This window comes from Chenopodium quinoa, unplaced genomic scaffold (assembly GCF_001683475.1).
Source record: "Chenopodium quinoa cultivar QQ74 unplaced genomic scaffold, ASM168347v1, whole genome shotgun sequence".
NCBI lineage: Eukaryota > Viridiplantae > Streptophyta > Magnoliopsida > Caryophyllales > Amaranthaceae > Chenopodium > Chenopodium quinoa.
Window position 1 is genome coordinate 3,652,426 of NW_018744991.1, and position 16,522 is coordinate 3,668,947.

The 16,522-nt window shown below is 35.8% G+C and overlaps 3 protein-coding genes across 5 annotated transcripts; 1 reads left to right on the plus strand and 2 right to left on the minus strand.

The window, feature by feature from the left end:
- Positions 1-730: 730 nt before the first annotated feature.
- Positions 731-4,740, minus strand: LOC110707052 (geranylgeranyl transferase type-2 subunit beta 1). Of its 2 annotated transcripts, none has more exons than XM_021885080.1 (10): positions 4,582-4,740; positions 4,259-4,329; positions 4,016-4,166; positions 3,458-3,574; positions 3,042-3,108; positions 2,805-2,953; positions 1,536-1,669; positions 1,325-1,423; positions 1,133-1,208; positions 731-1,023 (listed from the first exon to the last, which is right to left on the minus strand). In XM_021885080.1, the coding sequence occupies exons 2-10, from the start codon at positions 4,310-4,312 to the stop codon at positions 929-931; spliced, it is 942 nt and encodes a 313-aa protein (XP_021740772.1). In that variant the 5' UTR covers positions 4,313-4,329; positions 4,582-4,740; the 3' UTR covers positions 731-928. The 2 variants fall into 2 exon arrangements, with proteins under 2 accessions (XP_021740772.1, XP_021740773.1); XM_021885081.1 differs by having other exon boundaries at positions 4,259-4,325; positions 4,582-4,732.
- Positions 4,741-5,414: 674 nt separating this feature from the next.
- Positions 5,415-11,038, plus strand: LOC110707053 (signal recognition particle subunit SRP72-like). The gene is made up of 7 exons (XM_021885083.1): positions 5,415-5,594; positions 7,116-7,254; positions 7,339-7,475; positions 8,395-8,747; positions 9,218-9,314; positions 9,394-9,678; positions 9,845-11,038. The coding sequence occupies exons 2-7, from the start codon at positions 7,119-7,121 to the stop codon at positions 10,859-10,861; spliced, it is 2,025 nt and encodes a 674-aa protein (XP_021740775.1). The 5' UTR covers positions 5,415-5,594; positions 7,116-7,118; the 3' UTR covers positions 10,862-11,038.
- Positions 11,039-11,851: 813 nt separating this feature from the next.
- On the minus strand, positions 11,852-15,059 carry LOC110707054 (disease resistance protein RPM1-like). 2 transcript variants are annotated; one of them, XM_021885084.1, is made up of 3 exons: positions 14,765-15,059; positions 14,588-14,654; positions 11,852-13,892 (listed from the first exon to the last, which is right to left on the minus strand). In XM_021885084.1, the coding sequence occupies exon 3, from the start codon at positions 13,388-13,390 to the stop codon at positions 11,909-11,911; it is 1,482 nt and encodes a 493-aa protein (XP_021740776.1). In that variant the 5' UTR covers positions 13,391-13,892; positions 14,588-14,654; positions 14,765-15,059; the 3' UTR covers positions 11,852-11,908. The 2 variants fall into 2 exon arrangements, with proteins under 2 accessions (XP_021740776.1, XP_021740777.1); XM_021885085.1 differs by having other exon boundaries at positions 11,852-13,895.
- Between the last annotated feature and the right edge of the window lie 1,463 nt (positions 15,060-16,522).

The following is a 16,522-nucleotide window of genomic DNA, read 5'->3' on the forward strand; positions in this document are numbered from 1 at the left end:
CACCTCCTACCATTTTCTCGTTATAGAAAATGAATAAAAGAACCTTTGAAAATTGAAAAACAAACCATTTTAAAGTGTTACTCTTACTCACAAACTATATATAAAACATGAGTTCACAAGCCAAGATTATAGAAGATCAAGATAGATCAAACCAAAAGCAGGAGAAACAGCGTCAAAGAAGTGGTGATGATGTTGCTAACACTAAGATGGTTCAACCGCAGTCGTGTGACGGTCATGGTTTACGATCAGACAGGGAAAAGCATAGCAATCAAGAATTGGTAGACTGTAATGAATACGAGGATGGTTCAGCGGATGTGACCGGAAAATGTTATGGGATGACCCAGCAAGCTCATCATTTTAGATGTGTAGGTAGCGTTAAGAAGAGTTCTGCATGATAGGCCTACATACTCCCTTTGTCTAGAATTAATAGTCATCTGTTGATGTGGTTATGTAAACAAATCCGGACGGATATTATAGATGAATTTTAATATGGAAAAGGGCAGAGGGTTACGTTTTTTTTTTTTTTTTTTTTTTTTTGTTTTGTTGTTGTAAGCTTTTCTTATGGTATTGTACAACGATTAATAATACAAAGTACTCTGTATAACATAAAAGTTTCTTCAATTTATCCTTGCTAATTGTGGCTATATAGAGAAGAAAGAGTTAGATCAAAGCATGCTGTTAGCAACTTAACACAATCGCTATGAACTTCTCATCACATCATAGTCAAACCTTAGCGAAAGCCAATTGATAAAAGGTTTAACTATGATAAAACAACAATATAGTTCACCGCAATTTGTTATCTTCTCGAATTTCATCAATTTTACAGGCTATAATTCTCTCAGTATACAGAAAGAAAACTCGACGTGCAAGTCTAGTCTACTCACAGAGCCAATCAGACATAGCTCCAACATATCAAAGGATGGTTTTGTTACGAGCTTATTAGAATCTTATTCACCACATCAACTGGTAATGCATAGGCAGGATCTACAGCTTTCACTCCAGGATACTCAAGAAGTGACAGACCTACCAATGCCAACACAAAAAACATGTATCAGCCTGAACACTAAAAAACACTAATGGCAAAAACCTGTTTTGAAGAGAAAAGAATGATGGCTTTAAACTAGCATGTTACCTGCAACTCCGAAGTAAGTGTGGAAAACATCGACAGCGTCATCTGGCCTATCTGAGATACCTCCTTTCTCTAAATCCTGGATGATAATTAGATATGAGAATGGAGGTCATGAGCAAGCAACTGAAAACAAAACTGCAAAAAGCCAAAAACTGGTTCTTTAATAAGTGCAAAATCTAGAAGTGAAATGAATACCTGGCAGTCTAAGATAAATTCAACAAGCTTTTCTTTGTCAATCCAGTGTACTCTGTCGATCATAATCAAACTAGACAGTACCCACCATGAGTAGCAGACCTGAAAGCAGGACAATACCAGAGAGCATTCAGAAGCATTTGTTTGAGGATCTAAGGAGGGCGGGCGAATTTTTAATTTTGTAAAAAAAATTATAAGGAAATCGATATCTCACATCTGGAAGCTTCTCTGGTCGACCATTTAGACCTCCTGACTTCACTTGGCGCTCACACAACCACCAACCAAGAAGGTCCTTGTCAACATGATGCAGAGCGCCCGTTATAGCAAGAGCACCAACACAGCAAAAAACTGCAGTAATAAACCAATAAAATTTGACTCTCACCAAAAGAGTGTAAAAGAGTAGAAAAAAAAAACAAAGAAAGAAACCAAGAGCTTATAAAAAGTAACCAAAATTAGTACAGCTCAAAGGGTATGCATCTGTGAGAATGGTAATACTGCAAAAGTCAATCTATTGAAACTCTCTATAAAGCAAAAGAGGATCATACCATATCAACCATAATATTAGTCCATAGCTTCCTCACATGAGTAACATGACTTACATCATCTTGATTTGTACAGCGAATAAGCAGTATATTGAAAACTAAAACATAAATCTCCCAAGCAGTGTGCTTTCGATTTCCTCCAAAGTCCAAAGCAGTTACAGTTAGTATGATGCTTTACAAGTGGGATTACGTTATATAGTCTTCTGAACACCATAGGATTTATAATATTCCTAGATCATAAGATTTGAGATATTCATAAGCCAACAGTTTTAATTTTAGTTATATCCTATTATCCTGTGTCCTAACCCCAACCTAATAAAGTTATACTGAAACCATCCTAGACAAAATTCTGATAAAGAATATACAAAACCAGACAGCAGCATTATCAGCTATTCAACCACCATCTTATTCCCACTAAGGTAGCATTTGGAAGATCCATGTGTATGCAACCTTACCCTTCCTAGCAAGAGACTATTGAAAAGTTATTCTCAACAAACAAAAAAATAAAAAACCACAGAAAACCTATTGGTATTCATTTTGGGTACAAAATACCTATTTTGTAAAGTAAACTGCAAATTGAAGAGTTCCAAATGTCTCTTGATCTTACAAAATTGGTCACTTGAGACGGAGCCCCTTTACTCTTTGATCGATTCATGGAAGGGGAAGATCGAGGTGAATGGAGAAAAAAAAAAGGACAAAGCTATAGGACTATAGCAATGCATAGATTCCTCAGACCAAAACTCTGACCTAGCACTTTACCAGTGATAGTTTAAAGGACAGCAACTAGTATACTAATGTAGAATCCATGACAATTGTTGAGGGCATGTACATATATACAGTAGAGTGAATAGACATAATGAATGACAGAAGACCAACTTCATCTATATAAACAACATCAAGTCATAAACCCTATAAATCACTATTAAAGTGCACCAACATACTTTGTCCTGCATGTGATTCCCCACCAGGCGTGCATCCAAATCCCCCATCTAGGTTTTTGCACCTTACAATGTAGTTCACAGCCTTCTCCACATCAATTTTGTCCAATTGATGTAGCAATGACAGACAACAAATTGCAATATATGAAAATCTAGAAATATGGATAAACCTGAGTAAGCTTCTCTCTGTTTAAAGAAAAAAGGCATGTAAAAGGACAAGACAGAGAATTGCAAACATACCTGGTATCCACTTCTCCCCAGATGTCTCCTGAAAACGATCCATCCTCATTCTGCAACTGCATGATATCTGAGTTGCAAGGTTAAGGTCCCATGAACAAACCGGAGTGTTCTTGGTGTGTGATTGATTTACTTGACAAAAGAAAATAAGCTGTTTATCCCAATAAAATTATCAAGATCATGGTAAATTAGCAAAACTCGATGAGTGCATACAGTATTTAACTACAGAGCTGGGTAAAGGTCACAACTTACAGCATGCAATTTCTTGTCTCCTCAAGATTCAAACAATAAATTTCAGCAAAATATCATTTTATAGATAGCATGATATCTTAACCATACATAATATAAATGAAAAGAAAAACACACAATCGGAAATAGTTTTAGAATAAATTGAAACTTCACCACGTCATAAAGGATACATTTTGTCACCTTAGCAACGTCAAGAATATGTATCTTATCAAACAGAGCTAGAACTTGAACAGCACTGAGAGTATAAAGAATATGTGGATCATGTCCGATATTACCACCGAATCCACCTGCATAGGCCAGTCATTGTAAGCATATGACATATTACTCAAGTATTTACAGGAACAGGACAAAAATCTAGGAACATGATAGCTACATACAGTGAAGATGTGGTTTTAGTAGATGTAGGAAGCCTTGTGTTTCTTGCTAAGAGGCTGGCATTCCACAATCTTTTTCAAATCAGTTCTAAATTAGGCAGTTTAATCGAAGAATTTCAACCAACAATTTTCCTTAGACAAGAGTAAGAAACTAAGAATGTATTGGAGAATTTCAACCAACATTTTTCCATAGATAAGACTCTAAGAGAAGAATGTATTTCATATAAGAATAAGAAGAAACAAGAAATAACTTCTTCTTGATCCACGACTTGAAGCTTTCCCAAAAGATCCAAGTCGTGGATCAAGAATCTGATTTAATGGAAATTTGAATTACTATCAATAATAAAGACAGACCAGACTCATGTTGACACTGCATCAGCCATGAAATAACTTGTTCTTGATCCACGACTTGAAGCTTTCCCAAAAGATCCAATGTTGTCAGTCCCCAGTAAGCACCATTCATCCTAAGGTGCTCCATGACCACCGATTCAAATCCGTCCTTTTTCTATGGACACAAGTAGCAAAAGATTTACACACCATAAAACTAATCACATACCCAAGACATTAAACAGGAAAAAAATAAAAAAAAGATCAAACCTTCTCGACAGATAAGACATATCGGACATGCTTCTCAGCTGCCAACTCCACCATTATGGCTGTAAACCTACCTGATGTAGGTTAATCAAATTATTGAATAATGAACAACTCTATTTCATAATCTCTCTATTTATTCATCTGCCCAAATTTCACTCTATAGAAAAATTCAAACACTCGTTATATGCATTCTTTCATAAATTGAGTAACTATAACCAATAGTTAAAGAATCCACCTTACAAGAATCCTAGATTGATTATACTTACAATTAACCCTAAATTGTGAAAATGATATTCGATGATTAACAAAAAATAAAGATATATTACCTCAGAGCCGCTTCGAGAAAAAGCTCAGAAGCCGCTTCAATGGAGAACTGAGAAACCGCTTCAATTGGAGGAATACTGTCAATTGTCAACAGTCAAGGATTTTTTTTGTATCTTTATTTTTATTTAGGAGTTCCGAGTTTTCAAGCGATTTCCATAAATAATTAATGCTATAATGTAATTTAATTGTCCACGTTAAAACTATTTCACGTAATACCGTCCACGTCGGCTCGGATTCAATGTTCGGTTTCCTTCCAATATAAACCGCTAATGATGATGGCGGATCTGCTTAATATAGAACCGCTAATACTATTAGCGGTTCTATATATTAAGTAGAACCTCTATTCAAGAGTAAGATTTAAATAAAATCGAAATCAGGCCAAACCTTATAATCAAAAATTCAGAATCGTGAATGAAATTCCCGTACATGAAGGTTATGTCGACGACGGCAACAGTCGAAGGTGATTAATTCGGCGACAATTTGGAGTACCACTGGGGCGATTTCGCTGACTCGGTGAAATAAAATGAGAAATCTTGCTTTAGAAGATGAGAACTTTGAAATATTTCATTAATTTTATTTAATTCAGTTGAGCAATTGGGCTTCCGTACATTTTATTAGCGGTTATTAGCTTCGGATACCCAAACCTTCCACTAATCCTACATAGACGGTGTTGTGTGAAATAGTTTTTTAAAGTGACGCATTTAAGGAAATAATTTATGTTTTAACATTATTCACGGAAATCGCTACGGAGTTTTCTTTTCTGTTTTTTTTTTTCCTCCGTATGTTTTATTACGCCGTATTACTCTAATCATCTACTATTCTAGTGTATATACGGACTCTTAATACTAATGTTAGTATTTGGTGGTACGACTTACGAGTAGTCGTATTTTTCTTCCTTTGTCTATCTATTTGTCACTTTTACCTGCATCTCCCTCTTTCCTCCATTGAAGCGTACTCTGGTTTCTCCATTGAACCGATTTTTAAGCTTTCTCTCATCTATTGAAGCAGCTTTTAGGTAAGATTATTTCTTTTTTTTTTTTATTCAAACCATCGAATTTCAATTTCACAATCTAGGGTTTATTTAAATTATTCTAATTTTCAGTATAGTCAAGTTAGGGTTCTTCGATTGTCGACTATTGAATTATTTGAATTTCTGAAAGATCATATTGAGTGAATTTGTTGCTAGAATTTTGTTGATTTTATCAAGCGAGATGAATTTAATGTATTTTTCGAGCCTAATTTGATAATTGAGTCAGATTTGATTGATAAATGAGTTTGCAGAAAGTTGATTATAGCAATGTTAGGATTGAATCATGAAAATGTACCTATTCTCCCAGGGCGAGGGCGGTCGCGGAGCCGCTTATCTTGCCCTGGCTCAGGATGGTCCTGATTCATCAATCAAAAACTTGTTCTTTAAGTGTGGCATGCAATTGCAAAATCATCCATTTAATCATTAGTTTATTAAAGTAAATGCAAAAGTGTGATTCTGAATTTAGGATTTAATGCGGAAGAGTGTTAACAGTGAATACAGATTGAATTTTAATTTAGAGTTCTATATTGGGTTTGCTGATTTTTTTTGGTGAAATTGGGAGAGGATAAGATGCATACGAAGTATCGGGAAACAATATGAGGGAGTTTCTAATCATCAATCTTTATCTTCAACTTGGTCTCTGTCTCTACGATCTAGCCATTAGAGCTTCACCTTGCTTGTGAATTTTTGGTTTGGGATTCCTTTCTTTTTTCTTCTGTCACAAATTTGGCATTTTTATGCCTGCCTCAAACTATAGAATTCCCCCCTTTTTCTTTCTTTCCATTAAATTTGAGGTCAGTTAGATGCAGTCCTCTTTTTTATATACTGAAAACCCCATCTTTCTTAATTTTAATTTTTGTGAGCTAAAACTCTTTAACTTTTTTTTTTTTTTGATGGCTTGTGTCTCTTGTGTGCAATGATCTCGATTTGATAGGGGTGGATGAGGTTTTTTAGAGTAGATTTTGCTTTATGATTGTCATAGGTTGAAATTGAGGAAATTCTTGCAGAATGATATCTATTAGAAATAACAACATAACACAATTGTTGGCCCAGTGCTGGTAATTTGTGTGAGACAATCTAATTGTTATTCTGTGATCACTAATTGAAATTGGTTAAGTGTTCGTTGGTGGTTTTCATGCTATGCTTATGAATCAAACTGAAACCATGGTGTAAACTGATGTTTACGTTCTTTTTGAGCTTATGTGTATGTGTGTGTCTTAATTACTTGTTGGCTGTATCCTTGTTATGTCACTATCATTAGTAACTACTTTGTCTACTTGCTCTTCTCAACTCATATTGGTGCATCTCATTTGCTATAAAGATTTAGTGGCTGAAATCTTGAATCAATTGGAATATATTCAAATTTAGTTTGTCTATTAGACTTTGATGAAGAGATGTTTTGAGCATTTGGTTTTTCACTTCTTATAACTATTCTTTATCTTATTCAAATACTTGTTATTGTTTATTGTAAGTTTGATCCTTTTCTGTTTTGGCTTACTTTTTTAGTCAATGGCACCAAAAGCCAAGGAGAAACCTAAAGGGTCTTCCTCACAGCCCACCATTGCCATTGAGGATCTCTTTACTTCTCTTAATAAATTCATTGGACGCTCAGAATACGAGCAGGCCACCAAAGTCGCAGAACAAGGTCTCTATTCCTCACTCTGTCTATATCAGAGTTTCAGTTATTCAGATAATTTTCTAACTTTAATTTGTGGAAGCACTCTTTCAGTTCTGTCAAGTGCTCCGGGTGATGAGGACGCTCTTCGGTGCAAGATTGTAGCTCTAATCAAAGCTGATAACATTGATGAAGCTTTTGCGGTTATTCAGTCTTCACAGAGGCTTCCGATTGATCTAAATTTCCTGAAGGTATGAACATGTTGAATTTTGTAACTCATATTTGACGTTGATGTTCTACCTTGGTTTCTGTTTATGTTTGAATTAGATAAACAGCATGTTACAGTATACATTTGGAAGCATACCAATTGCCCAAAAAATGAATGAGCGATTTTAATGGTGGTATATCCGTGTTAAGGGCACATTAGCAATACCTAGCTTGTTGTTGGATCTTGAGGTTTATTTTTTTGGTTGTGCTTACAATCCTCACGTGGTTTAGTTTCTAGTTTTGAGTATATTCACAATTTTATCCTTCTGATAACAAGGGGCTAATTTTGGTCGACCTGTAATCTGATAGGACACGTGTGTACTACCTGTCTACCTTATATAGAAAAGAAACGTGGGCAAATCAATAAGACATTTAAATTTCTTTAGTCCAATATAGTCTGAAAGTTAAACAACATTGAATCTTTTGACTCCATTTGATAAGGTCATCAGTTTTTTACTTACCATAAAATTTTTTAATACAAGGTATTAGTGTATGGTTATTTGAGGTAATACCAATGAAGTTTCCTGATTCTTGGAATTCTTTTTCTGTTGGACCTTGTTCATAGAAGTCCTGGATGCATTATTTTAATTGGAGATGGATTTAAGTCATTTAGGAATGTGATGCGGGGTCCAGTCTATATAGCGAAATCATTGCACCACGTGGTTAAAATGCCACTGACTAGATTGCTTGTATCCTATATTTATGGGTGGGTATGGAAAAGAATTTATAGATATGTTTATTTCTTTCCTTGTCTGTTTCAATGATTTCTCAAGTTTTACTCAACTTTAAGTGTCTTGACTTCTCCATATGCAGTTATCATTTTGCCAATCATATACTTCTCATTTCAATTTTTGTTTGTTGATGGATTAATAAATGCTCTTTTTATGGTCATATGCTCCTTAGGCATATTGTTTGTACAGGCTAAACAAACTAAATGAAGCTTTGGAATCCTTGCAAAGTCAGGAGAGGAGCACTGCAACTATGTTGCTAGAATCCCAGATATTGTATCGTTTGGGAAGGATGGATGCTTGCCTAGACATTTATCAAAAGCTTCAAAACTTAGGTATTGACTCGCTAGAGATCAACTTCGTTGCTGGTCTTGTGGGAGCAGGACGGTCATCCGAGGTGAAAAGAGTTCTGGAATCTCTCAAGGTTAAACCAACAAGCAGCTTTGAACTGGCGTATAACACTGCTTGCTCTTTAATCGAGACAAATAAATTTGTGGATGCAGAACAGCTTTTGCTGTCTGCTAGAAGGTAAGATTCTAATTATTTTCCTTATTTTGTTCTAGAAGGCTAGAAGGCGATTTACATGCTTTTAAGCTGAATGTATGTCATTAGTAACTCCATCTTTATATTCCTATGCCATATGGTTCAGTAGCACTTGCTGATTTTTGCCCCTCTCTACTACTTCTACACCACTTTCAGTCACATGCCAGTTTTTGTTTTGTTCTGGTCAGTTGGTGACTTGAAGTCAAATACTCATATTTATCCAAGATTTTTAGTTCATTACCAAGTATAGAAATTGTTTTGCATAGTTGAGTGTGTTTATCTCTTCTGAGATATGTTAGCATGATCAGTGAGCAATATTTGCTGTGCAACATTTATGCAAAACAGGGAAAAGCCTCCATAGTCGGGTACTTGGGAGATAATTACATTAGACTTAAATTGTTGAAAGGATCTTTTAGTTGATTTTGAAGACTAATGATTTATTTATATGTTTTCAGAGTGGGCCAGGAATCCCTGATGGAAGATAACTGGGCAGATGACGATATAGAAAATGAATTAGCGCCTATAGCTGTTCAACTGGCATATGTTCAGCAGGTATAAATCGTGTGGCATCTGACTTCCTTTACCTTTGAATGTAGATTTGCTGAAAGGCTCAATTTTCCTGTCTTTTCAGCTCCTTGGAAATACACAAGAAGCTGTGCAAGCATACTTAAACATGATAAAACAGAATTTAGCTGATGAATCGTCCCTTGCTATCGCAACAAACAACTTAATTTCCCTTCGAGGTCCAAAAGAAGTTTCTGACAGCCTGAAGAAGCTTGATAGGCTTATAGACAAAGGTGATGGAGGCCAGTTTCGGCTGGCTCGTTCTCTGGAGTCAAAACTCTCAGTCAAGCAGAAGGAAGCAGTCTATGTTAATCGAGCTCTTTTGCTTATTCATGCTAACAAAATTGACCAGGTAACTTCAGTCTTGTCTTTAACAGAGTGTCTGTCACATGTTTACTTGTTTGTTTCTTTATTTTTATTATAATATATCCTTGTGTACCATTTCTGCACCAACTCATACTTAATAGTTCGTATATCAAAGACATGAAGTAGCATTGAATGCACTATCTAATTTTCAGGCTCGGGAACTTGTTACTGCTTTAGTGGGAATGTTTCCAGACAGCGTGACGCCTGTGCTGCTTCAAGCTGCAGTACTGGTCAGGGAGAACAAGGCTGGCAGAGCCGAAGAAGTGCTGGGGCAGTTTGCTGGAAAGTCCCCTGACAAGTCAAAGGTATTTCTCCTTGCCAGAGCCCAGGTTGCTGCTGCTGCTGGTCACTTTCAAGTTGCTGCCGAGTCCCTTTCAAAAATCTCTGATATACAACACATGCCTGCTACCGTGGCCACTATTGTTACCTTGAAAGAACGTTTAGGAGATATTGATGGTGCTGAGGTTGTATTAGACAATGCAATCAAATGGTGGTCCAATGCAATGACTGAAGACAACAAACTTACTGTTATCATGCAAGAGGCTGCTGCTTTTAAGCTAAAGCATGGTAGACAGAAAGAGGCTTTGGAGTTGTTTGAGGAACTTGTTAAGAAGAATAGCAATGTTGATGCTTTGGTGGGATTAGTGACTACTGCTGCTCATGTCAATGTTGAAAAGGCTGAAGCTTACGAAAAGAAGCTCAAGTCACTTCCTGGTTTGAAGGGAATTAATGTAGATGAGCTTGAAACAACCTCTGGGGCAAAGCCCGCTGAAAATGGATCTCGTCTTGTGAATATTGAAGGGCATGATGAGATTAAGAACAAGGATAAAACTAAGAAGAAAAGGAAAAGAAAGCCAAGATATCCAAAGGGATTTGACCCTGCTAATCCCGGCCCCCCACCAGACCCAGAGCGTTGGTTGCCAAAGAGGGAGAGATCTACTTTCAGACCCAGGAGAAAGGATAAGAGGGCAGCTCACGTTAGAGGCTCCCAGGGTGCTGTATCTCGGGATAAACAGGAAGCTGGAACTTCTGATGGTCCTATTCGCAGTTCTGGGGCTGATAATGCTGATACAAAGGCTACAAATTCAAAGCCAAGCCAAGCTAACAACTCGAAAGCAGCCTCTCAGCATACTGGTGGATCTAAATCAAAAAAGAAGTCAAGAAAATAGTCAGTTGTTTAACCTTCATTGCAAATTTTTTTCCTCCTGTCAGTATTTTTTCTTTTGAGATTTTGCTCTCATTTTGGGTTTATGTTGTGTTTGTGACCCTTTTTTAGTCTCACATGACAGTTAAATATTTTTGGTCTCATATTTTTGGACTAATAGTAACACAATTAAATCCACGCATAGAATCTAGAATTATTCTGCATGCTTATTATTCTGCATGCTTTTGCCTGTGTTTAACAAAGAATAACGTAAATCTATGTTCTCGTCGACTTATGTTAAAAGAACTGTACTTATTTATGCTAAAATGAAATTATCTTGCTGAAATAAAATTATTTTTGCTGAATCCTACTAGTTGACATACCCTTTTATAGTTTTTGACTTTTTTTTTTTTATGAAAATTGGCCCCAGGTAGTTTATTAACCCCAAATTGCTACTCTTTACTGCTATAAATCCACCCAATTTTCATAGCCAATGCGCCTGCACATGGTAATATGTTTACATTTATACTTCTCAAGGGACCAAGTTTAGGGCTAAGTAAGACTACAAGCTTGTCTTGAATGTACGTCAATATTCGATCCGTTCCAAATTGGTTTCAGTCCTCTCAAATAAATTTCTTGGTTTCACCAATGATGTAGGTTGATGTTGCTTGGTATGGCATCAAACTCCAACTTTTAGAATCATAACAATATTAAGGTTGGATAGGAGTAGTCATAGGACTCTTATTATACCAAGTTATTAACTTATTAGTGCAAATTTTGTTGTCTGTTGAGGTTAGGTTCAAATGTGAACAGCCAACAATATTTGATATCAATCAACATAGGGCGAGATTATTGATGGATGGTGGCTCACTGTTGCTATCTTTAATCTTCAAGTGTTGAGAGGGAACTAGATTCCAATATTAGCAATTAATTCTTTGGTACTCAGACTTATAACAGAGACTTAACTACATAAGAACAGTTGTATAGAAGTTCATGGAAGTTGTTAAAATTACTCTCAATATGAATTTGCTTATATTGTGTATTATTCTGCTTTTGCATGTTTTCATGTTTGCTAGAACCTTTGGCCACTCTTTAGAAATCTAACATTAGGTACATGTTTGACAACGGAATGATATTGCCCATCTTGTAGAAGACTAAGATCAAATTCCCATGGTGTATCAAAGAAAGTGAGTGTTTCTAGCCTCGGGAGGTACTTGATTACCGGTGGCACCTGCAGTCTTGGACTTACGCCGATTGCCATATGCTGAAGTAGAGGCAAAGCACCTTTGTATATAGTCAAAGTCTCCAGAGCTTGCAAATCAAGGAGATGGAGAATCTTAAGCTTCTTGAACCCTGCGGCGCTAATTTTTAAAGTGTCACCACAATATGCATCCAACAACTGAAGTTCCACTAAACTAGGCAATGTTTCCAGGCATTCAAGAGGATCAACATCGTCTAAGCATGACCACCTTAGACGAATTTTCACTAGGCAGTGGAGCTCGAGGATCCAGCTAGGGAATGGTGGTATCAACGGTCCATTCAGATAGAGGTGTTTAAGTGTTGAAGGAGGCAACTGGAAATGCTCTAAATCCATCCATTCAGTTTTATTTTTTGAATATACACTGAATGACTGAAGGCATTCCATCTTTTCAATTGCAACACAGAGATCTTTCCCATCTTCTAACTTGAGCCCAACAATTCCTAGCTTTCTCAACTGCCTCAAATTTCTTAGCTCCTTGATCACAGTACTATTATGCTCCACATCAACAAATGCCAGCTTCTGTAGCTCCCCAAAATTCTCCAATACCCTCTTTGGTAACTTCACTCCTATCGTCTTCATGGTGTGGAGACTAAAAGCAGGATCATGCTCGTAGCAATATGCAAGAAGATGACGTAGTTTGTGGAGCTCGTAGATTTCAGCGGGAAGCTCATGAATGGGAGTTTGTTTCAAATCCAATGTTTGGAGATCTTGAAGCTTACCAATAGAGCTTGGAATCCTTTTAACTCGTGTATTTCTTAGGCTTAAATACTGCAAGTTAAGTAACTTTCCCACTTCCTTTGGAAGTTCATCTATGGGAGCATTACATAGATCAAGAACTTTCAGCTGGCGATTGTTATTCAATGCTTTAGTTAACACCTTGGGCCGTAGCTTTACTGGTGCTGTTGAATCTGTTATCAGCAGGATGGACCGGGTGTTCGACTTGCTTCCGATAACAATCTCCTTTGCTGGATTCGCTACTGCATTATTGGAGCTATGGTCTATGTTGATGGACAATCGTCGAGGCTCCACACTTGAATCAGCAATGTTGGAGTTCTTTTCTGGAAGAGCGTGACAAAAATTCAACTCCTTAACCTTAGAAAGGATTATTTCATGCAGGAATTCATAGACTCGTAATGTCTTAGGTTTGCCAGTAGCATCAGTGCGCTCAACTTCAACTATGTTCATACCAATAAGTCGATTGATGTATTCTTCAGCGACTTCTTCGAGTGTCAAGTTACTGCTAGGTTCTCTTACAATAAAACCTTCAGCTATCCATAATCTAATGAGCTGCATTCGATCAACAGGACAACCTTTCGGAAACAAACCAAAGTACAGGAAACAACTTCAGCTATCCATAATGTCTTTTCTCCTACCGAGTTCTTTAGCCCTTTCGCGCAAAGACTCAATGGTGGAGGCAATGCTTCGTACGTTCAGTGACATATACTGCATCACCTTACCAAATGCATTTTCTTTTTGGAAATACTTATATTCTTCAATGACATCTTCTATCTCATCAGCCAATGCTCTTACTTGTTTTATCCATTCTTTTACAGACTCATCCCCTTGTTCGGCCCTCTTATCTGCATCCTTTAGCAATGCTAACATGCTATTCAGCTCATTGCAGATATCTTTAACTTGGTCTCGCAAACCATTTATTAAAGAGACTTCATCTTTGATTATAGGATACAATAATTGGATAGTGAATTGAACTGTACTGTATATATCTGCCATTCTTGTTCGGTTCCTTCAGCTACCGAGTGAGCTTTCTGGATGCATTTGTAGTTAATGAATTCACCTGCTGGATGCACATCAGATCAATCAGTATATATGGATGCTTCTTCCGTTCTAGTTAAGTTGACACGTTTAATAATCTACTTTAATTTGACTATCTTTTGTGGATTATACTTCAAATATCAGCTTTTTAAATTTTCATGTATTATTAATTAAAGATACAACGAATTTGATAAATGCATTGGCAAACATGTAAAACAAAATTGACAGAGAGGACGTACTAAGGAGTAAGGACTATTAACTAGGCAGCTAGGGTGCTTCTGTCGTCCTAACAAGATATCAATGTACCAATCCAGCCTGGTGGATTGATTTTTAGTCCATAATTATTCGTAGAATCTGAAAATTAATTAAGCTCATATGTTACTCATGAATTAAGCTCATCAATTACTCATGGAAGCATATAAGAAATGTACATAAGAAATGCTCATCTTTGTCAAAAAAAAAAAAAAAAAAAAAAAGCACATAGCAACTTACCGAGTATTAAATTAGATTTGTTTCAATATGTGTTTTCAAAATAAAACTACTAATACATAATTAAAGAGAACAAGGCAGGAGTGCTATGCGACTTGTACAACTATATACAAGACAGATGAGTAATCATAACAAATTTAACAATAATATGTTGATTTATGAGCTATGTACCAAGGTAGCTTAACTGGAGGAATGCCGGAATAATAGTGGATATGGTAGATAACTCACCTCGTGACTTTGAGATCACATCATTTATATAAACTTTGGAGTAGGGGATTAATCTACCTGTTGAGCTCTGTGGATACCATTTAGATTGTATTAGATGGATTGATTCTAAAAGAAAAGAAAACAGCAAACATACATTTGAAACTTAATTGATCATGATAAATACCACAATAAATTTACCTCTGAAATACATATGGTAGGTTAGTTTGGGATGTTGGATCAACCCTCAGCTCATCAACATAACGAAAGCCACAACCACAACCGAAGAGATTGATCGGCGGTCCGAGTTGATTGTAAATTGTATCAGATGACTTAAAAAAAAGAATAGGACGGATTGTATATATGAAGTATAGTTTATAATAGTTGAAGAATATGATTAGGAAGATGTTGAGAACGAAGTTTGTGAGCAAGTTCCCGGCCACTGACTAGTCAAGTAAACTGTCGTGTAATACTTCTTAATCTGTAACGTATGTAGAATCTAGAAGACATAGATAAATGATGGAAGACCTTACTTATGATCGAGTCAATGGCGCGTCTCATTCGTATATACTCAGGGCCGTCTATTAGGGGGAGCACCTTGAGCACGGCTCAGGCCCCCTTATTTGTGGGCCCCGTCATTGTATTTTTATTTTTTTTATAAAATAAAATGAATTTTTAAATACTATATATTGTATATATGAGAAACATTTGGTTTATGTTATTATTACTAAGGAATTTTTATATATACTGAATTTTTAAATTCCTAATTTTATACAATTTCCAAAAATATATTTAATGCTTATATATAGCCCTTAGGGCTACATTTACCCTATTACTAATTATAACCATAACCATGCTAATACTTTTTTTTGGATTAACTTTTTATTTAGGAAAATATATTTGGGTTAACTTTTATATATATATATATATATATATATATATATATATATATATATATATGTTTTCATATATTAACCATTTATACTTCTTAATAATATTAATAGCCAAATTTGTGCATTGACATATGTGTTAGCTAGTGTTGCGATTATTATGAAATAGAAGGAGTATATTATTGCCTTCTTTTGTCTCTCATTTCAAATTTTGTAATGCCCCGTCAAAATTTTAATTAATACGCGGTGGTAAAAAAATATTAATTAAATTATTGAAATTATTAATCCAATAGTAAGGGGTAAAATATTTTGTTGTTGAATTACGTATAAATTATACTTTGTAATTTAGGATCGAGGCCCTATTTAAATTTTTGCTCCGAGCCCCAAAAATGTCTGAGACGGCACTATATATACTCCATTGGTCCCATTATTCCATATACTGAGTCTTAGTCCATTAATTGCTCGGGTAGACCTTACTTGGGTTTCATGAGAGAATGCATATGCTAGCTTGCCAGTATTATCTCGAATTAAGCCACCACCACCAGCAGGACCAGGAGATCCTTTGGCTGCTACATCGGTATTGAGGACCAACCAATATAAGCTAGCCAACGAATATAAGCTTCATGCCTTGTAGAGGTGTTCTGTCCTGTTCCCGTGCTGATCATATCATATCATATAACTAATATATAAATCTTACAGGTCAGAATTTATTTTAATATATTTTTGTAAAATAGGATAAAAAAACTTGGATAAATTTGGTAGGACAAAAAAAGTTGAATAGATTTGGTAGGATAAAAAAGTTATTTTAGAGTTTTATTTTCAATAATATTTTAATTTGGTTTAGAATTTTATTTTCAATAGAATACCAATATTTCTATACAAATGACGGGGCTAGCAACGTACAAAAGGAATGTAATTATATATAACCGTTCTCGACGACCGTTCGCATTGTTAATATTTTAGATAAAAAGTTTTATTTTAAATATTGATGAACAATCCGGACATTGCACATGCACAAAACTAGTGGATTATATGCACACCCCAATAAGGCTAAGTCTAAATCGGACAA

What these genes read in the sequence shown, in the direction of transcription:
- LOC110707054 (XM_021885084.1), bottom strand. Translation starts at nt 13,390, where the DNA reads ATGCAGCTCATTAGATTATGGATAGCTGAAGGTTTTATTGTAAGAGAA.
- LOC110707052 (XM_021885080.1), bottom strand. Translation starts at nt 4,312, where the DNA reads ATGGTGGAGTTGGCAGCTGAGAAGCATGTCCGATATGTCTTATCTGTC. An exon ending in CGTTGCTAAGGTGACAAAAT is followed by an intron (nt 3,109 to 3,457) that starts GTATCCTTTATG and finishes CTTGCAACTCAG; the next exon opens with ATATCATGCAGTTGCAGAAT. An exon ending in TGGGGAGAAGTGGATACCAG is followed by an intron (nt 2,954 to 3,041) that starts GTATGTTTGCAA and finishes CCATATTTCTAG; the next exon opens with ATTTTCATATATTGCAATTT.
- LOC110707053 (XM_021885083.1), top strand. Translation starts at nt 7,119, where the DNA reads ATGGCACCAAAAGCCAAGGAGAAACCTAAAGGGTCTTCCTCACAGCCC. An exon ending in CACCAAAGTCGCAGAACAAG is followed by an intron (nt 7,255 to 7,338) that starts GTCTCTATTCCT and finishes GCACTCTTTCAG; the next exon opens with TTCTGTCAAGTGCTCCGGGT. An exon ending in AACTGGCATATGTTCAGCAG is followed by an intron (nt 9,315 to 9,393) that starts GTATAAATCGTG and finishes CTGTCTTTTCAG; the next exon opens with CTCCTTGGAAATACACAAGA.